Source organism: Paramisgurnus dabryanus, chromosome 5 (assembly GCF_030506205.2).
Source record: "Paramisgurnus dabryanus chromosome 5, PD_genome_1.1, whole genome shotgun sequence".
Lineage (NCBI taxonomy): Eukaryota > Metazoa > Chordata > Actinopteri > Cypriniformes > Cobitidae > Paramisgurnus > Paramisgurnus dabryanus.
In genome coordinates, this window is record NC_133341.1 from 12,917,323 (window position 1) to 12,939,987 (window position 22,665).

General features: G+C 37.0%; 1 protein-coding gene across 1 annotated transcript in view; it reads left to right on the forward strand.

The window, feature by feature from the left end:
• antxr2a (ANTXR cell adhesion molecule 2a) overlaps positions 1 to 22,551 on the forward strand; it is a 58,324-nt gene extending 35,773 nt beyond the window's left edge. The window contains exon 17 of the mRNA XM_065267276.2: positions 19,562 to 22,551. Coding sequence (XP_065123348.2) covers positions 19,562 to 19,600 — 39 coding nt within the window. The 3' untranslated portion in view covers positions 19,601 to 22,551. The remainder of the gene's footprint in view (positions 1 to 19,561) is intronic.
• The last annotated feature ends 114 nt before the right edge of the window (positions 22,552 to 22,665 follow it).

Genomic DNA, 22,665 nt, shown 5'->3' on the forward strand with positions numbered 1-22,665 from the left:
TGTAAGCCAAAAGATCAAAATAAAATGAAAATAAATTAATGAGAAATATTTAAATTAGATTGTTATGCCGATTTTGTATAATCAATCGATTAAACAAGAAAATAAATTGTACACTCAATTCTCAACACAAATTAGGATAATAGTTCCTAATAGTATTTAATGATTATCAGTTAATCTCATCTCTGATTGCGTTATCACAGAATGTTATGTGATGAGACAAATGCAACCGTAATTTTTGTCTCTGTAAACAAATACAAACAAGCACTGGTGTCTGTGCAAAAATCTGGCAAATGTTATTAAGTTGAAACATACCAGAGATCAGAGGGCCACAAGATTTCTAATTAATGGGCTAATTGAAATTAAATCGGAGCATCGTGAATAATAAGACCGAGAACAGCACTTGTTTATGGATGCATGGAGCTGACCGCCTAACCAAACATTAACATATTTATAGAAGTATGATGCTTTCTCCATCTGCTCTAAATCTTCACATCTCTTTAATTTTTTTTACTGACTACCTAATTTTTCTAGCTATTAGTGCATTGATGTTTTTGGTGTGCAGTGAGTTTTGTTGTGACAGTCGGTGTTGCATCAGAAACAAGGCTTGTGTCTTTTTTTCTGGTCCTCATTAGTGCTATCAGCACACCGGCCTGTTACCCCTAACAAGCATTAAGTAGAAAGCTGACAGTTTATTTAAACCGCGCCGACCGCAGAGGAGAAATGACAGCTTTAACAATGAATGGCTTGCCGATTTCATGAAATGGCCCCTTGCTCTTTGAACCAGGTCTGTCTATGTTTTTTTTTTTTGGGTATGTGAACTGCAGAAAGTAGGGCAGATGTCCATGTGGCTGGTTGTAAATTCGAGGATGTCTGCCTTGTTAATCTGTGAGCCTCTTCAAACAGCCAGACCTCCTGGTAACAGGATTAGGTTGGGGACCCCAGTGAGCTGGTTTGGAGGGTGGTACTGGGAACTAAAGTGAGGGGGTGCCAAAGTGCGTGACAGAGCTGTTGGGTTGGGGCAGGAAACGATCATGTCTACAAATGTGAATAGATCGCATGTTTCTTATTTGATGCGGTTCCAGCCATTGTCTCCAGAACATTAAACGCTATTAAATTGCTATTAGCAGCATTTTATAATCCTTAGCAGCAAAGGTTTATGATAGATGTCCATTTGCATCCAGTAAAATATGTTAATCAGCAGATTTAGTTTTTTCATGGCTTTTGTCTTCTTTTTTTGCATGTCATCATCTTTATGCTGTATGAGCTTTCCAGCGTGGCTTTATTGGGTTTAAAGTGAAATGGCACTTTGTACTCTGGATTGAGTGCTTGATCCGAGTTTAACAAAATGCAATCCATTAACAATCGTGTTTTCTCCGTCTTCTACATTTGCATTCTAATGTTTTACCATATTGAGGTTAAGCGTTTTATGTTAGTGATGTATGTGATAGAGGCATGTGCTCAGAAATCCCCATTCCTTCTGTATCTGAACGACGCATTGTGCTGATTAGCTTGGTGGGCTGGTACCTGCCCCCTTTAGCAGCCTGTTTTACACAGGCGCACGCTTCTGTGTACTTCCCCTTAACCTCCTGATTCAATCTGAGTTGATGTCCTGCTGGGTTAGTATGTGTGTGTGCGCGCGTCTGCGTGTGTTTTTCCTTTGGCCGACTGGGTCCAAATGTGGTCGCGTCAACGCGCGGGCCATTTCTTCATCGTCTATTAAAATCAAAGCCCCTTTGCAATGAGAGCTGGAATCTTGGCTTTAATTAAACAGCATTACTGTTAGTGTCAGACATTCCCTGGGCTGCTTTGTCGCATTGATTTTTCTCCTTAAGTGTGACAGACCTATGAAAATCATACAGGGAATCGGTAATGTATTGTAATTCACTCCTTCTCTCGTCTGATCAATTTGAATATTTAAAGTGATGAGTACAGTGCACTTTACGTAGATATAGTGCTTTGTTTTTCTTAAACATATTTAAATATGCACATTTCATAACAATGTTCAAATTAAAATATAAAAATGAATTGCGTAATTTAGAATAGCATTCAAATATACAAAATTTACATCATGCAATTTTTTGAATGTACAAGGTACATTTTCATAAAATAACATTTAAAACGCATTGTACTGCAGCTTCAGTAAATCCACTAAATCAGTGTAGAAAACCATAATAAAAAATGCTTATTTACACTATTTTAAAACATTTGAACTTTTACACCTTCAGAAAATAACTGTATGGTTATTAAACACACTGCAAAAGTATGTTTTTTACATAGTGAATGGCAATCATTTAATAAACAATGGATTAATTTCAGTTTGTAGCGGCACATTTTCATCTTTTTTGAAAACTAGGCACAAGACAGAGTGATTATGCTAATTAGTTTTAATATGCAAATCTGAGAGGCCTCTTTATTTTAAATCGGTGTCCCAAGCAAAATTGAATGCATTTTTAATCTTTATTAAACACTAATTAATTGTGCTCATATAAAGAATAACCCTAACAGTGTTACAAAAGCAGGACTTTAAAAGTGTGGCACTCCCCAAAACACACAAGCATTTGGCTGAATGATGTAAAACAGCACCACATATTCTCCCCCTAGAACTTGTATCACATGGTATTATAGATAAGACTCCCAGCCCCTCAATGTGTGCACAAAGTCACTTTGTTGCAGATCTGATGTACTGTAGCATGTAATTTTGAGCAGATGTATTTTTTAAGATGGCAAGCTTGGCATCCCTATATCACTTTGTATTTGGAGTGTCTTTAACTTTTCATCACTAGAGCCTGAATTGGCCATGAATAAATTACAACTTGTGGTTCATAATTGATTGGAAGAAAGGACACAGATGTGACAATTATCGTGCAGCTGTTAAAAAAATGGTTTATTCATTTATGTATCTGTTCCGTTCTGTCAGTCAAAGAGTCTCTCGAAGGAGAAAAGCTAGTGCCTTTAGAAAAGTAAACTAAATCTAAGTCCTGGTTCTGTTCTGCTGTCGAAACTTTTGCTCACTGATATCCTGGTTTATCAAAACTGAAGGCATGTGTATCACAATCTATATGGCATCATAATGGATCATTATAGTAAGTTTAATGATGTTGTCATCCTTAATGAGGTCATTACAGTATGTCCCATATATATCATCATATCAAGTAGGAACAAAAGCCTTTCGTCAGCGGAGAGAAAAGATCTGTGAAAAATGGCATTGTTTATCTTCTCTTGTTTTGAGCACAATCATCTGGATATGTATCTGTGGGTCTCAAAACAAATGCATGTAAGTAGTTCTGAATCCTGATTTTTGTGTGCACAGATGCAAAACTGCTCTCATAGTCTTAATAGTTTTAACCCATCAGATGGCCCAAACCCCTTTAAAGTGGCAGAATTTTCCAAGAACTTCTGAGTATTTCACCCATCCGTTCTCTCTTCTGGTCCAAAGCAAACATTTTACACAGTAGAGATTCGGCATTGGCAAGATTGCTACTCATTACATCCACAAACATACACATAATTATTTAGCAAAATATGTTGTAAAACCAGTATGAAGGAGGAATTGATATTAGTCTTAAATTGTGCCACTAATTAATTCATAAAACGGTGGTCAGCAGATTTTTGAAGGTTATTTTTTATAGTGAGGGATGTGATAAAGGATGAAATCACTGATGGCACGTGATGATCTCATTTGCTGGTCAAATGTGTGTGTGCTACTAAAGGCAGGAACTCAGGACACAGGTGGACAAGAGACTATGTGTGTGCACGCGTGCGTGTGTGTGTGTGTGTGTGTGGGCTTGGGCTCCACCAGTTACACTGATTAGAAGCAGAAGGTCTTGCATGTTTTCTGGTTTTGGGCCCAGTGGAATCATGGGGAAGAATTTGTTGAGATCATGGCTTTGTTCACTTTAGTCTGTGTGTATGTAATAATTTTATCACAAATATAAACACTTTGCAGTAAGGGTGTTTGAGGACAGAGACATTTTCCTATGATTTTGTTAAAACTTCCTGATTCGTTTACAAGAAAAACAAAGGCGATCACAATTTTGTATCACTTATTTTATATCAGGTTTCACCTTGATGGGTGTTTTTATGATTTTTTTTATAAATATATGCATTATAGCAGAGGTTTTCATTTTGATTTGCTTCAGGACACAGGCTGTTTCTCAACCTGAAAGCTGCAGCCTCTGGAGGTCAAATATTCAAGCTTTTTTGCCTGTATTAAGGAATTTTTTTTTTTTTTTTGAAAAACAACCTGCTGGGAAAACTATGCCATTATAGCAAATATACCATGTAACACCCACTTTGAAAGACCTTTGAAAAAAAATCTTAGCAATTTTACATAAACATTTCTATTTTTACTGCAAACTTTCCATGCAATTAAACTATATGTCCTTCATAATAATACATTGTTCATTTAATTATTGCCATTCGTATTTAAAATAATAACAGCAATAAGAGCTAGTAAAAATCTATAAAATTTTACCATTACTTGTGGTCTCTGACCTGTACAACAATTATAATTTCCAAAAAGACAGCAAGTTAAATTAAAGGGGTTGTTTTTCATTAGCCAGTATACAAGCTGCATCCATGGCCGGGCTAACCGGTTTTAACGGGCACCCTGACGGTGGCCCGGTTAGTGCTGTGGCAGCGGTGTGGGTCGGCCCACCTGGGAGGGAGACAGCTGTCTCGTCGCTATCCAGCGCATGTCAGGCCTAATGACTCGCAGCTGACACCTTAACCCAGCCACGCTGCAAAATAGCGTATTAAAATAATTACTCCCTGTCAGCCTCCATTTAATAGTCAAGCCCACCACCCAATCCCACCTCAAACATACTAAGTTCTGCCTGGTTATTTTTAACCCAATGCTGGGTAAATATTGGACAGAACACATGCTGGGTTAATAAATAAACCTATGCTGGGTTGTTTCAATGCAAAAGTTTATTTATTTAATATTCTCAAATACTGTCAACTCTTAGAGCGCAGGCTTAATTTCCATCATCATGTATTTAGACTTTTTGAATATTTTTTTTTCAAACTGCATTTAAGTAAAATAACAGATGAAACAGATCAAGGCAATTGGCAGACAAAAATGTCCTATACGTACAGATAGAAATGTGCAGTCACAGAAACAGGCAGCTCATTATCATGACATCTGCATAGCTGAATGCAGACACTCCTCCTTCTAATACAATGGGAACAGAGCCACACAAGAGCCTTGTCCTTATAGACCGCTCAGAGCGAGATACCTTATTTTTCTGCATCCCACTTGTTTGCTGTTACCCCTGACAACCTATATATATATTCAATATTTAATTGAATATATGTGTTTATTGTCCAAGTAAATGCACAAAACCTCTCTGCTGAAATATCCCATTTTCATGTTGCCATTTTGCTTTACAGGCGACAGTCTATAATCTATAATTTGAACCTTTGAAATTTTCAACAGGTACTTAAGGTATATCAATCGTTAAGAAATCATCCATTCCAATGTTATCTCGATATAAACCTCTCTTTTAAGATGGATATCAGCCTGCCAGAGTAGCGAACCATGTCTCTTGAACCTAGGCCCCTTTACCTCAATGAGAGGGGTAGGCAAGAGCAAGATTAGGATGTTTTGTATGCTTTTAAATCGCTCTCCTGGTACTTTGATGTTATGCGCTGATTGGTCTATGTTGTGCCACAAAAAGTCTATCACACTAACTCTAATCGAGAAAACTGGCCAACGTTTATTTAGGGCCCTGTTTGTTCGCTGCTGCAACATAAGTTAGTTAGACTGGAATAACGCATGATTGTCTTTAAATATTGAATTCAAAGATAATGCTTAACAGTCTGCAGTATACAAAAGAAGTTAAAGCCGGGGTGCATGATTTTTGAAAAACACTTTGGAAAAGGGAGTTGGGCCGAGTACCAAAACACACTTGTAGCAGTAAGAGGCGTGTCTACTTACCAACATCTTTGGCTGGGTTGCGTATGTGTGGGGCGGGTCTATCAAAAGAAGGTACAGATTCTATTGGGGTAGGGGCGTGCTTGTTTAGGTGATTTCAAATGTCAACATTGGCTTTAAGAGATCATGCACCCCACCTTTAAACATTTTCTGCATTTTTTACAGTTTCTTCTTGACATAAGCCTACTGTATCTTATTGGTTTAGCCAGGGTTGTAGACACTGAAGTAGTTTACATTCATATTAATCCCTTTTTATGGTTACAATGATTTTCTTGAACAGTTTTTTCTTGTTTAAACTTTTTTTAAAGGTGCCGTAGAACGTAAAACTGTATTTACATAGGAATAAATGAATAATAAGAGTTCTGTACATTGATTATTACGATTGTTTTCTCCTAATGTAAACTTGCATGCAAAAGACCGGTGGAAAACAGGCCAATCTCAACATAACACCTATACTGTAACGTTACAATCGAGATGAACACCCCCACATTAAATTTATTACAATGTTGTTACAATGCTAAGACAAATATTTGACTGCTGAGTTAGCACTATATGCTAGTTAATGCTATCTGTTATAAGGTTTAGTGAAGATACATTTTAAAAGGTAAATGTATGCTTTATTTTATAGCTGAGCATTGTAAACATCATCAATACCATTGCGTTTACTGCAATGGAAATGTAGCTAGTTTTTACGTGAATGAATAGAACCGTATGAGAGGTCTGCCAGATATGGAGATGTGTAAGGTGTGATGTAGTGACTGTTGTCTGGTCTCCATAGGAGTCTGGGGTAGATGCTAGAGAGGAAAGGTTACTGGTTGTCTCATGTGGAGTGAATGACTAAATGGGTTTATTTTCGTTTACATAGAGATAACTAGCTGTAATTATTGTGTTGTACCTGAATGGCAACTGTTTCGGTTTTCTTTATATGAAGATCTTGCACTGTTTTTAAAAGAAACAGATTTCAATTTCATACATTTATTTAAAAATTGTAATGCCGTATATTCGAAGTATGATGGCCTTTTACAGTACTGGTGTTATTTGTTTTATATGTGTGTTGATTCTCCCCCTGACCAGTCTGTTGTCTGACCCGCTTAGGTCACATTAACCCAGTTCTCACAGTTGTAGTGTGGAAAAAAACTCACATATACAGTGCTCCTTAGTAATGTAGCGTAGCCTGAAGCTGCTACATGCTGCTAGAATTTCCACTGTTGCTGTGCAATGATCAAGTTATTTACTGCTTGCATTACCATGCGGCTTGATAAGCATATTTTCCTCAGTAGACATAACAAGATGGTTTATCACCAGGGTTACTACTGAATATAGCTGGATGTGCAGCCAGTACGTATTTACACTCGTGTGCTTTATAGCGCCACATAAATAAATCTTTTCTCTATGGTAATTTAAAGCTGCAATTTTTGCATTAAATAATGAGGAGAACTTGCTCATAAAAACATCATGAGGCCATCAATTAAAATAAAAGAGAATATGTGCAGACTCAACTGTTTCAAACTTTTTGGGAAAGTATATAAACATTTCACTATGAATCGAAACGTTTTTTTATTTGTTTTTCTTATTTTGATTTCTTAACACCCAAGGATAGATTGAAGTTTTATATTTATGAATTTGGCAGACACTTTTATCCAAGCGACTTACAGTGCATTACAAGCTATACATTTTTTATCAGTATTTGTGTTCCCTGGGTTCGAACCCATGACCTTTTGTGCTGTAAATGCAATGCTCTACCACTGAGCTATACAGGAGCATGTTTTTGTTTTTAGAAATATATGTAATTATTAGCATATACATTAAATAGGCATTGATCATCTTATTTTGATGATGATTAGCAGAAATTACAGAAACAAATAACAGGCTATCACAGTTTACAGCATCTTAACTCTTTCTCTGCCAGTGTTTTTTAAATAAAGTTGCCAGCCAGCGCCAGCATTTTTCATGATTTTCACAAAAGTTTAATGCCTTCCAGAATTTTTTTTCTTTAAATATATAATATATAAACGTACAATATAATGAAAGAACAGGCCCTCTGCTGTCAAACAAACAAACAAAGAAACAAACAAACAAAAACGTTTCATTCTACTCTCATTAGTTCTCTTGTAATCACCTGTTAAATATGGGTAGGTTTCTTCAAAAACACCAAATTTTGAGCAAAAAGCTGAGATAATGGCAATTTTGTGAAAGACTTTCGATAGAGATCAGATTCAGAGTGATCTTCAAAACATACACAGAGTTCTAATGCAGGGTTCACAGCAGACGCGGTAGAGGTGGCAAGCGCTAGTGATTTACATGTTTAGTTAATGCTGCGCGAATGCCGCAGAACGGAAATTGAGTGTTGCCGCGGGAAACGCGCGAGTTAAAAATCTTAACTTTGGGAGATTTCCACGCCATGCTAACCAATCAGGACCTTGCTGTAGTAGTGATGTGAATACAGGAAGTGAGCAGAGTCTCAGCGGAGTCGCAGAAGCCCCTCCCATGACATGAATTTTCGCATGAATGTCTCAGATGACTAGAATTTCACGCGTGAATGAAGCGATTAAACTCAAAATGTTTAAGCGTCCAACTACGGGCGAATAGCGCATTTTTGCCATCTCTACCGTGGCTGTTGTGAATGCACCCTTATGGCCGTTTCACACGGTACGCGGTAAGCGGCAAAATCGCCGCGCAGCTTCAGCTTTTCTCTTGTATTTGAAAGCGTTTTGTGCAGCATTTAGTGCAAATAAGTTTATCTTCAACGGCGCCTGTCATGAAATACCATGTCTGGAGAAGGAATAGGATTTTGGGTGCACGAGCAAGGCGTGTGGACCAACTCCGCTTCACCTCTGTAACCCCCCCCCCCCCCCCCCCGTTTTGCCGCTTTCCACACGTATACTATTGAAAAAGACCTAAACACATGCGGTTGCCGCGTAAAAAAAAAGCATCAATTATGAGAAGCACTTTCTCATACTTGACGAGTCAGTGGCGGGGTAAGAGATAAAGGTGAAATATGAGTTTTTTAGTGACATCTAGTGGTGAGATTGTGAATTGCAACTACCCTCAGTTTTGAGACGCTATTGTAGCTGCCACAGGACAAACATGTTGTTGTCTGAGAAAACGTAAGAAGGAAACACGCTATGTAGAACGTCAGTTTTGTGCTACTGTGGAAACATGACGGCGACTTCCATGTGAGGAGACCCGCCATTCATGTAGATAAAATCGTCTCATTCTAAGGTATTTAACACAATACAGTTCATTATGTAAGGTCTTTAAACACCACTGCTAATATAGCTATGTATATTATATTGCTTTTTTATCAAGATATCCTTCTAAAAGTCCCACATTGCACCTTTAAATAGTTTTTTTAAATAGCTGCATACTTTCCTTTACATTACAGCTCCTTTAACAGGTCGCCCATTGACCTCTTTGTGGGCTGGGTGCCAGAAACAATTCCGCACACATTATCCTCATCACTAGCTTTAATGCGCGCCACCCCATGGGATGGTACAGTACGCGCCCTAGCACGTGTGTGTGGTCACATCCAAATGGCAGGAATCTCATACGGGCACATCGCTGCTCTATCCTGACAGCTCCTTCCAATTACAGCCTCTCCTGTCGCATGCCGCCCATCTCTTCCCCGGCCCAGATCTCACGTGACCTCGCCCACCATCACATGGGTGGAAGCAAAAGGGGGAAACGAAGTACAAAGGGAAAGACACAAGCACACACTTGGTTATTAACTCTTCTAGTTACACATTCATCTATTCTGAGGAGTTACTTGTGTTTATGTGGCTTTAGTTAGTACGCTTTTTCTTGGATTGTGAGAGTGTACCCAAGCTTATGTTTGCAGCTGAATGTCTAGGGGGCTGACTGCAGGCCAGCTGAAGCTGCAGAGACAGGCCAACAAATGAAAAAGTACAGATGAGCCCGATGGCTCTGTTTGGATGCTCATTTGCAATGTCGTGAGATTTCTCTGAGGAGTTTATGAGGGTAATGGTCATGTACAAGCCGAGGATTGAGGAAACGTGAATTTTCTGTGGATTGAGGGGCTTGGTGACTACAAACACGTTACAGCTCTGATCTTCTGCTTCTGTCTGTCACACAAAACACTACTGTGTGTCATTTAATTTAACAAATTTTAGAGGTTGGACGAGATTTACACATGCCTAATTTAATATAATGTAATATTTTATTTGTTTTAGAATAATTATATTTGAATTAAATTGATGGAACAGCCAATGTTTATGGCACAGCGGTACAATAATAAGCAATAAGCATCCTTTTTCAGTACTGCTTTATAACTTCCAATGAGCTTTTTATGCCACATAAGCCTATTATATTTGGAGACTTTACAATTGCATGTTAAGTTTGCACTTTTTTAATTATTTGTTAGATTATTATGTATTTGGCAGACACTATTATCTAATTCTACTTAAAGTGCATTCAAGCTATAGATTTTGTAAAAAGTGAAAAATGACTTCAATTGGTAGCATCATAGTACGTACTGTACAGAAGTAGGAGCATAAAAATGTATTTAACGTTACCTGCTACACAAATGCTAAGTTAAAGTAGATACCTGCTGTATCAAGTTTTGGTTAAGAACAATGAACTTCCCATCTGATGCATGGCATCCTGCCAAACAGATTTCTCTCCCCCTTTTGATGATTTTATCACTTTAAATTCTTTATGAAACGCTGCAGTGGTAACCTTGCTAAAGCTGAGCAGGGCCTGGCTTTAACTGCTGCTATTTGGAATAGCTCTCCTCGGTGGCTCGTTCTCGTTCCCTCTGTTGGATTCTGCTTGTCCATTAGTGCCATCTGTGCCCGCCTGTGCCGTCTGTGAGCGACTGCGCTCCGCCAAAATGACTGGCATTTTCTCTCAAACAACCAGGGGACGGTGCCCAGAGCTGTTAGCTGGCAATGATGTGCACTTATTCTGACAAACCTGGGCAAAGAAAGATAGAATAGGGAGCTAAAACATCTGCACATGTAGTGCAGATTTCACAGGAAAAGACTTTTGTGGTGACCATGCGGCTAAGCTCAGCTTTGTAATGTAAACGTGTTTTTGTCTAACACATTGGTTCCCTGTAGTGTAAAAATCATCGGTAACACTTTATTTCGAAGACATTTTACTAATTATAAGTACATTTGCAACTTCTTATCAACTGCCAATCTTTTGAGTACCATTGGTTTCATCAGTCGCACCCGCGTTGCCGAAGTTAACTTCTGGTCTGTGCTTGTTTATCACTCTGCCTAGCAACTAAACTGACCTCTGAAACGAATACCTTGTGGAAAATTATTCTTGTTCATATAAGTAACATGCAGGTATTGACACATTTACAACAGTTTTGTTTGGTATAAATAGTACTTGCTAATCTTGGATTAGTCTGCTTTTCAATGCTGCCCCTACAGGTGAAACAGCAGGACTATAAGCAATAGTTCACCACAAAATTTAAATTATTTCATAGTTTACTCACCTGCATGCCATTTACAAATGTATATGTAACATTATTTTATATAATAAAATGCTGTCATGTTATCTTCTTAAATGGGACTCAACATGCTGAAGCTATCCATCATAAGAGGTATCCAGATGACACAAATTAGTTAATAAATTTCTTGTGAAACAAAGCAATAGTTGTATGTGAGAAAACAACTATTATTATGAGCTTAGAAAAACTGAAACCAAAATAAAACACATGTCAGCGTTAAATTCAAAAAAATTTCAAACAATTTTGTTTAGAAGACATTGTTAACCTTTTTTTTATTATTATTACTTAAATTATGGCTTTTATGTGCTTTTTGGAGTTTCATCGTGTTTGGATTCATATACATTTATTAAACCATATACCTGTGTGTGTCAAAGACCATCCAGCATTGTAAAGTGTTTTTCATACTTTTTTAAACCTGTTTATTATTTGAGCTGGTACATTCAACTTCTTTCAGACATCAAAAAATTAATCAAGCATAACATTTAACCATTAAAGCTTATTTATCTATTAGGAGTAAATGATTGTAATTGGGCATCTGAATAAAAACACATGAATAACAACAATTTTATTTTAGCATTAGAAAAACTGAATAAAGAGTTTATACTGTACCATTTATTATTGGATTAACCATTTCAGAAACTTAAAATACAAATTGCTGCGTTATTTACCCATTCAGAGTAAATATTGGACAGAACACACCACAGTGCTGGGTTGTTTCAACCCAACGGTTGGGTTATTAACTCTTTCACCGCCAGCATTTTTAAAAAAAGTTGCCAGCCAGCACAAGCGTTTTTCATGATTTTCACAAACGTTTAATGTCTTCCAGAAAATGTTCTTCTTCAAATATATAAACATACAATATACCAAATGAAAGAACAGACCCTCTGCTTTCAAAAAAAAAAAACTTTCATCCTACCTTCAGTAGTTCTTTTGTAATCAGCTTTTGAATATGGGTAGGTTTCTGCAAAAACACCACATTTTGAGCAAAAAGCAGAGATAATTCCATTTTTGTGACAGACTTTTCATAGAGTTCCCATTCAGAGCGATCTTTAAAACAGACACGGACATGCAGCTGCTTGCCATAGGGCAATACTTCCGGGTTTAAAAAGTTGTGGAACCTAGTGGATAATAGCGGTATTGCGGAAAGACGGAAAAACTCGTCATTGGCGGGGAAGCGTTTTCTCTTGATTGACGAGATATCTCGTCAATGGCGGGGAAAGAGTTAAAAGGATTATTAACCTAAAAATGAAAATGATGTTATCATTTACTCACTCTCATGTTGTTACAAACACAAAGGAAGAAATTTTGAGGAATGTTTGTAATCAAACAGATCAGAGGCCCCATTGACTCACATAGTATTTATTTTTCCTACTTTGGATGTCAGTGGGGTTTGTATACAAACATTCCTCAAAATATCCTCCTTTGTGTTCATCAGAACAAAGACATTTATACAGGATTGTTACAACATGAGGGTGAGTAAATATTTTCATTTTTGGGTGAACTATCCCTTTAAAACTCATGGTGTGTTATAACATCCCAGCATTGGGTAGTTTTTAACCCAATGGTGTGTTCTGTCCAATATGGGTAAAAAAATAACCCAGCCATTTTTAGAGTGTACCGTCTAAAAAATGCTGGGTTATTTTTAACCCGGCGTTGGGTTTAAAATGGACGAGCCCAGCAGCTGGGTTAAAATGAACCCAACTTGTTTATATTCAACCCAACAATAGGTTAAAACAACCCAGCGTTTTGGGTTAAAATAACCCAGCTTAAATGACAACCAAGCGGGCTCGTCCCTTTTGACCCAACGCTGGGTTAAAAATAAGTGTATGATTACATTGGGTGGTGGTCTTGTTAAACACTGTATGTAAATAACATTATGGATATAAAATATGTCTCACACATCATTCACAGTGTTTCAACAATTAGATACATGTAGACTGATGACTTCATAACATCTACATATAGACATTTACATTTAGCAGACACTTTTATCCAAAGTGACTTATAAAAAGTGAATAAAAACAATAGAGCAATTTAGTATGAGAATTTCAATGTTACTTTAAAACTCCAATGCGGCTTGTTAATGTCACATTAAAACATATAAACAGATGATTTTCTCTGAAAGAATGGATATTGTGTTCATTATGGGAGCTATTATGGCACTAGATAATTCTTTATTTAGATAACAACTTGACAAACAGTCTACGGTATACTAACATGATTCTTTACATTTACAGTCATTCATTTAGCAGACACCTTTATACAGTGCGACTTAGAAATAAGAGAGAAATGTATTAAAATGTATAATACGAATTTATTTCTGTATTGAAAGAGCAGCTGATTTGTGTTGTATTATAGAAGTTTAACAATTTATAGCACTGCACTGTATATGTACAATGCGCAATGTGCTGTGCTTGAGGAAATGAACTTGTAAATATAAAAATTGATCTGCTAGTCCAGCTTAATGGAGAGGCTTTGCTTCTAATGTTATCACAAAAATGCGAGGCCGTAATGACCAATTTGTAAACATCATGACACCCACTGCCAGAGTAGGATTTTTACTGGTGTCTAGAGATTAAAAACCATCATTCTCCTGCTGTCTCCCGGGTCAATCCGGCAGTCATCAGGCCTTGATTGCCGATCATATGCCAGTTTATTTACCCAGAAGACTTGATTTGAGCCAGTAGGACTTGCTGTATAAATATTGTGTCAGCAGGAGGGGAATTTTATACACATGTAAATTACAGTGACGATGCGCCTCAGAGAGACATTGTGGTTCATTGTGACTGTGGACTTAAATTACAGGGATCACCCACACGCTGTCAAAATCAACGCGCGCTTTCAAAGCAAGCTGAGGCCAGACCATTATTAGATCCTCCAGAGACTTTAAGATCCATGCTGTTATGTTTTTTCCCAAATTTAATGCTTATCAAACGATGGGTTTTGAATGCCCTATATGACAGAGCTACAGTATAAAATCAAGAGCCTTTTCTTTAAGCTTTTAATGTATGCACTGTTCTAGAGCCTATATCACTTTTTAAAGACTGGAAAATTTATCCAAGTTGTCAGCAGGCGTTCGATTTTAGGCTCTCTTGGCTTGGTTCTGAATCTCCACCAGACCAGATGGCGGTGCTATGTGGGCCGTATGTGGACCATGGGTGTGGAGATAGTGGGGGCCAGCTCTAGTGCAGGATTGCTCACATTCTGGCAATTTCCCTGGGCCTGTTTGCAGCTGCACTTCCTGTCCTATTTTGAACTTTTAATATGTTCAGTATGTGGAAATGGCTTTAAAAGAGAGACCTTTTTTCTTATCAGTGTCACAATCGTGTTACAATACGCTTGCAATGAAATAATTCCTTTTGCAATTACAGTAAATATTAATGCAAAACCTTTGCATTAATATTTTAGTGGAATCTGCTCAATTAAAACTTTACAAGTACCATTTCGATAATACAAGACAATACGTATCCGAGCTTAGATGTGGACATCATTCGGTGAGAATTAAGAAAGCCTTTTTATTGCTCGGGATAGTCCCGAGAAGGACTTGGGCTGATATCCAAGTTCTCATTTCCACCCTTTAGTTCAATTCCAAGATCTCACTCCTGTAAAGAACTGAAAGTGCAAGACGGCTCCTCTGGGGGTTCTTGGGTTGGGGGAATCAAGCTGTTCCAGATAGTGGCTAGCAGAAGATTAGATGCAAACACGCGTGCAGATTCCTCTTTTGGACTGGTGCCCAAGCTAAATCAGAGTAGCAGACATGGTTCTGTGAAGTGTGGTGGCCGTCGGACTGGTGTAGTATATTGAGATCGCTCCAAAGAGTTGATGTGGAGGGGTGACGATGTCCCCCAACAGGCTGTCTCTGTTTGAATGATCTGTATAGGTGTAGCATATGCACTGGGTTACTGAGGTGAAGCTCTTGATGAACGAAGCTTGTGTGTTCTCTTAAAGATGGCGTTTTTTGCCAGGTTTTAATTAACTGTATGTGGTGTTAATATTTATGGGTTTTTATAAATCTGTTTGATTTTACATTAGACATCACATTTTACATCAAGTGGTGACCCAACAATTAAATTAATTTGAACAAACATACAGTAATATAAATATGTAAAATAGGTGTAAAATACAGCATAAAAATGTAGTTGCACAAAATAAAAAATGTGACTGGAGTGTTACATAGGCCGCATCAACACTGCATGTTTGAAGTGACACAATTCCAATTTTTTTCTCTCATGTGGGACAGATCAGATCCACGAATGTAGAAAAGCGCATAGATTCAGATATTTTTATATCGGTTTCAGGCTTCATTCATGTGTGAACAATAAATCAGATATGACTTGGATACTTGTTTCGGCTAAGTGGAGTAATGCTAAAGTTTTATGTGTTGTTACAGAAATAAAGCGTTATAATTTTACTATCGATATAAACATTGTATAATAGTTTTGTCTGTGTCCACTGCATATTGCAACATTTTAGTTCCTCAGTGGTTTAAGCTGTCCCGGGTGGGTATCTACAGTGGCGTGAAAAAGTTTTGCCCCCTTCCTGATTTAAATTTTTATTTTGCATGTTTGTCACACTTTAATGTTTCAGATGAAACAAATGTAAATATTAATCAAAATAATACAAATTAACACAACATGCCGTTTTAAAATAAAGGTTAATATTATGAAGGAAAAACTAAATCCAATTCTACATGGCGCTGTGTGAAAATGTGCTTGCCCCCATCAGGGCAAATAATATTATTGGATACAAAATACTTTTAAAAGATGATGTAAGTTCGTCTTTAAAAAATCAGATATAGGCAGCAAATAGGAATTGTCACAGCCTCTGAAGTCAACAAAACAAATGAAAAGCCTACACAGGATCCATAGCTGGGTCACCTGCTGTACACGGCCACTGCCCGGGTCAGCGGAATATAGCACAAATATTTCTGACTTGAATAGAATAAGGAACCAGAATTTTTATTATTATTTTTTTTTAAATATGACACGTGGAAGTAGACACAGAATTGCAGAAATAATCATTTATATTTCTATAAGGAATTTTTCTGCAAAATACACACTTTTAGGCAGCCTTTAAATTGAAATGGGCTCACTAGCCCTTAGTCACGCTGCTGGTAAAATTAGCAGACAAGCTTTAGTGTGAACGCAAACACTTCCTGTAACTGTTCTGGGATCGCTCCCGGAAAGAGGACCTAGTAACATTGCGGTAAGGTAACCAGAAAGCCCTCAGTGTGAAGGAGATGCAGAAACAGTGCCGTAAGGGGCGTGTCGTATTGAGGATGTGCATGTCATGGCAACATGACACATTAGAATTCAGCTCTTTAAAACAAGGGGTTTACAAGCAGATTAACAATCACGCAAACTGGACTAAAGGAGATATCAGGGAGCTTGTCATTCTCCGCACTGAAGCAGAGATCATTCAGCAACATAAAAGATGATCGCGTCACATGCTCATATGTAGCCTAGAAATCTAGACGCACCCTAGCGGCCGCGACTTTAGACTTATGTTTTTCTTTGAGAGAAGAGCAAATAACCCTACTGAAGTCCTTTTTAAGCAAGAAAGATGTGTTTGGAGTTTTGCCGACTGGTTACGGTAACTACGTCACCTTCTTCGTTGCTCTGTTTGTTCATAGCGCTATCCTATTGCGTGCAGAGGCATTTTGAGGGACAACCTTATATCCCGCCCCTTGCATTGAGCCGTTTGTGTGAAGAGTTGCCAGACCTTACATCTTGATGTAGGTCTGGCTAACCAGGCTAGCTCATATGAGTTTATAATAAACAAAAATGCATGCCCGTCATTGCAACCATATATCTCGTTCAGCTCTTTAAAAAAGGGTTTATTGCACATTAACAATCACAATGAGAAATGTCTGCAAACTGGACTAAAGGGAACTCGTCAAATATCCTCTCTGAAACTGATATCATTCACCAGCATACTAGGACGGCGTGTCAACCGCTCCGTTATAGTCTTATCATAAACAAAAATGCATGTGAGTGCACGGTAAAAAATACTTTGCTGCCTTACATTTTTTTTTTATTAAAATGACTTGTAAATCCGAGTTGACTTGATTCAACAAAATGTTTTAAGTCGGCAAAGTATTTTTTACAGTGTGGTTTCTGGATAGAGAAACAGTGGATAATAAGTAAATTTAAGACGCTGTGGAAAAAAACTACCAAGTGCAGGATTTCATGTCACGTGTCTTTCCAGGATACACAGATTTCGGCAAATCATTGGCAGTGTAAATGAATCAAAAATCGAACGATCCTGGAGAAATCCTGGAAGCATTTCCCTTGTATTTTCCATAATGCCTGTGTGAAAAGGGCTTATGTGACCCATAAAATCATCCTAATTAATTTAAAGAACATTCTGTAAAAATATACCCTTGATATCTTTAATATTGACTTCATAAGGCTTTGTCAAAGATTGAAGTCAGTGTAAAATCATTTATTAAAATCAAACTTTGATGTTTTAAATTATGAGACTTTAGCCTGGATTTCACATGCAGGGTCTCATTTATCTGCAGATCTATCCAGTACACATCATTCCTTTAAATCAGCATTTTTTTAACATGATATCTATCTAGCCCATGGTTTTCTCATTCTAGTGACACAAGTGAGCTCTGCCTGTTTTAGTGCAACATGGCATAGATATAGTGTATAATGCCAAAAACCAAACAAAGAGTTAACCAACAAAAGTTTGGGGTCATTTGCTCATTTTTTATTTGCATTTTTTTACAATTTACAATAATAGTAAACTCATTAACAACTTTAGACAACAAAATGTACGTACAGTATGGGTAAATCCAAAATAAATCAAAATGTTACATTTTGGCATATTCAAAGCCTACAATTTGCCTACTCATACCAATTTATAAAAAGTCATATTCACATTTATCAACAGTCTTGAGGAAGTTCCAATCTATTCTTGGCTCTTATTGTCTTCTTTTCTTCATTATTTTATTCAGGTCATCCACATTTTTGTAAAAACAATTTTATTTTGCATTGAAGGGAATTATTACTGTATAGTGCCACCATTTTATCATTTTAAACATTCAGACAAATGCCTTTAGATAAAAATGTGTTTAAAATCATGAAAAACTACAGTCAATGACCCTAAACTTCTGAACGGTGTTGTAAGTCTGACCATGAGTCTGTGTTTGAGCGTATTGATCAGCACCTGCTCGACAGTTTTGACAGACTCTTGTGGAGCCCTTGTGGAGAAGACAGCTTTTCAGAATTCCTACTTTAAAGCCGGTAAAATCCAGTAAACTTAGCCACACTATCAGCCGCGGCCAAAACAGCATCTGATGCGCCTTATTTGTTGACGGAGTGAGATCTATCGCAGAGGGTGCGCCTCGCTTGGCTTACAATGCAGGGACAATGTAAAGCCCCTTATTCATGGATATCGTATGAAATCCCTGGGTTTCTTCCAATAAGTAATGCCAATTGTGACTTGAAAGTAGGGCAAAGGGAAGTGATTCACTCTAGTTGTAAACCTAAGGTGTTTTAATTAATTCTGACACGCTAGTTAACGAACTTACATCTTTGAGAAATATATTCATTATCAGTTATGATAGAACAGTAATGAATTGTGTGTGTAAGTCTGCGTGCATGAGTTGTGTGTAAGATGGTAATACGCGAGGCGAGAGCTCCCTCTTGGTGCCAGTGCACCCAGTTTCCCCAGTAGTCAGTAGCTTGCTGGAGTGTTAATACGTTAAAGAGCAGTTGGAGAGTCTGTACTATAATAACACCATACTGTAAGTTAACATTTTTTGGATTTACTCCTTTTTTTGCAAACCATATACCTTTTAAAGTTAATCTTTTATATGTGTTCAAAGAAAAATTGTCAGGGTAACAGTTATATTTTTGTTCTTTGTTAAAGGAAAAGTTTTGGTTCGCTGAGCTTTGGTTTTGCAAAAAAATTTATTTTATATATATATATATATATATATATATATATATATATATATATATATATATATATATATATTTTTTTATATATATTTTTGCCACAACATTTCCACAACAAGTGCCTAATGATGATAATAATTGTGAATTTTCTTGCAATGTTTTTTTTTTATTTAAGTATTATTATATTTAAATGGATACTAATGAATTAATCTACATTCTTTTAACTTTTTCTTCTAGGGAAAATGTATAAATTTCAACAGGATACAGCATCAATAGATGACAGCCTCCAGTTCCTGATTTCCAAACAACCCGACGGGACTGCAGAAAATTTTCTTCTAGAGCACATAGCTTGTTTTGACCACTTTCCTTCTTCAGATGCCTAGTATTGGCCTAACAAAACATAAATAGATAAAAAGTGAGCTCTCTCCAGCTACTGAATTGAGTCATAAAAATGGTCAGATTTTCCTATGGATCTTGTAATGCACAGCAAAATAGCGTTTTTTATTTTGACCATATTGTGCCTTATTGTGGAAAAAAATACTAATCTTATGGACACAGGCGGAGGCTATTTAAAAAAACAGCAGAATAAGATTGGGCTCTTTGCCGTTGGCTGGGAAGTAGAACTAATCCCAGTAGTCTCACAGAGAGCAGAAGTACTTTGCCTCTTGGCAATGTCTCTTCACAAAAATCTCTCCAAGCCCACTATCGTCGGATGCCTAGCGGGGCTTCTTTGACTGGAGATCTTGTCATTTTAACGCCGAGAAATGCACACGCGTGACAAATTGTAGACAGTACGCCCTAAGGTACTGGAAGCAGTACGATTTTGCCCTTTAGTTCATGAAGACACCTTTAAAATCAATGCGAGAACAGAACAGAGAAATTAATAGAGCGTTATTGCACCGCAAGACACCCTGTGACCAAAGTGCTCCGGCAAGGTTTTGAGGGACACATTTCCCTCTGGTGGCTAATGCCTCCTCCCCATATATTTGGCAGTCTGTTCTGTGCTCACTAATGCAAAGACCTTCACAATTCATAACCGTGCCCATCATTTAAAGATTTTAGGACATAAAAACACTTCTCTAAGCACCAGATTTCCAGAATTTTCTCTGGTAGCACTTTTGGCACAGGAATATCAAACTTGGATTGAAGTAGTAGGTGCAGCTTGTGAAGTTTTCTGTCAGGGTTATATTAAGGTCTGCCATGTAATGACACACACTTGCATCAATAGAAATTAAAGAAAGTTCTTCATCTGTGCTAACATAATGTCCTCGTCCCAAGTGCTCGAAAGATTAAACGGAAAGGGTCGACGGACGGTTAAGTATTGTTCATTTCCAGAAATTATGCTCATTGCGCTCCCCCCTCCATTGGCGCTCGGAAAAGCGAGCAATAGATATATTTATTTCAGATTTCTTCAACGCGCTGTCACGACGACGATCGCGAGTGATGTCAGCGCGAGTGGAAACACTGTGGGGGGAGGAAGAGGGCGGCAGCTGAAGAAAAAGGCTCGAACGATCCAGTCACTTTCGATACGCTACTTCAGATGCAAAATGGATATTCGAGTCGAAATCTGACAAAGCGTGCCGGCTTTGACGGAAAGTGGTATAGACAATGACCAGTGGCTGGGTCAGTGGGATGTCTCGGTGCAAGCAGGGAAGCTTATCAAATGACACTAAAAATAAGTTCAACAACCATCAAGTTTGAGGGGGGAACAGAATCCGGGGTGGAGTGGCTTACATTTGGTGGGTGTGGAAGATGGCAGAACCATTGGGGACACAAGAAAGCCCTGGTTAAATTATTTCTTTGTTGCGCTTGCTATAATTGTAGAGACATTAATTATGGCCCTTGACACCCCCTCCCAACCTTATCCCAAACATTTTCAGGACAAAATACATTTATGGAAAAAGTTAAACATTGCAGTCATTATTTGAGTGGCACTTGAAATTCACATCTTGGATAGCTAGGTGAGGGTAATTTCCAACATTATTTGGAACTATTTTTTTTCTTTTTGCGATCACAGGACATCTGACATCAGTATTACATCTAAATATTATTTGCTACACAGCGTAATATCATTCGCAGCTCTTTCTGTGGTTGTTTACCCACCTATGTCTTACCAAAATCTCTGCTTTGCTTTTTATTGTAATTTTTTTTTTTTCATTTTTAAAATTTGTATTTTTTGTTTAATTTCCTTTTTTAAGTATATTTTAGTTTTATATTTAAATGTTGCTTATGATTGTGGTAAAGACATTGTTTTTCTGTTTTTTTCTGTTTTGGGTCGATTCATGTGTGGAGAGGAACTGGTTTTAAATCTTTTTGTTTAGCATTGGTTTTATTCTTTATAATATCAAAATCAGAGTACCATCTTTAAAAAATAATATTAGTATTTATGTAAAAACATATTATTGAGTACGCCTGTTTAAGCTTTAAAACTGGGAACATCACAAAGTAATGGTGTAAAAAATCAGGATTCATTTAGTTTTTTAAACAATTGAATGTTGACAACTGTGCACTATTTTTGTAAACAATGTAGTAATAATAATATTTTCCTAATATAAATGAAAACAGTCTTCTTGCAAACATTAACTTGGTTTTAGGTTAGAAACACTATTAGTACAGCCCTAATAATTGCTGTTTGGTCAGTGAATGTCATTTTAATAGCTTATTTTTAAACAAATACTTACTAATTATTATTTCCTGATAAGTGACATTATTTGTTAGTATTATATAATATAATAATTTCATGTTTATTTCTAAAAATGTCAATGGTGCACGGGTTATAAAGTTATTTTAAAGTCATAGTTTACTTGTATTGAAACATAAATTGAAATATATATATATTATTATCCAACTGAGAAAACATTAGGATAAACTACCATCCAAATGCTACCAATAATTCTTTGATATTCAGTTCCACTATATGCAGTTAGACACATAAATCTCAGAAGCACATATAGATGAATGCAGGGAAGTTATCATAATCATATACCATAATCATTTCTGAGCATAGTCACCTGGTTTTATCCATGTTTTGCACTTTTTCTTAATGCTGAATTCCTGAAAAGATATACTAATCATCACTGCGTGAATGATATCGATTGAGTATTTAGTTTATTTCTTCTTGTGCAGTTTCCTCTTTTAGTCATTATTAAAGTTTCAGCTTGTTTTGTATCTTTTGTACTCTGCAAATTATTTGTATGAAATAAATGGCACATTTTTTTTTACATGAATCTGTGTCCTTTTTGTGCACCTGAACTTGAAATGATTCATCAAGCTTCATCACACTTAAACGGTTTACTCACTGCTTATTTTTTTCTACAAACATTGCAGTAATATTAAATTAA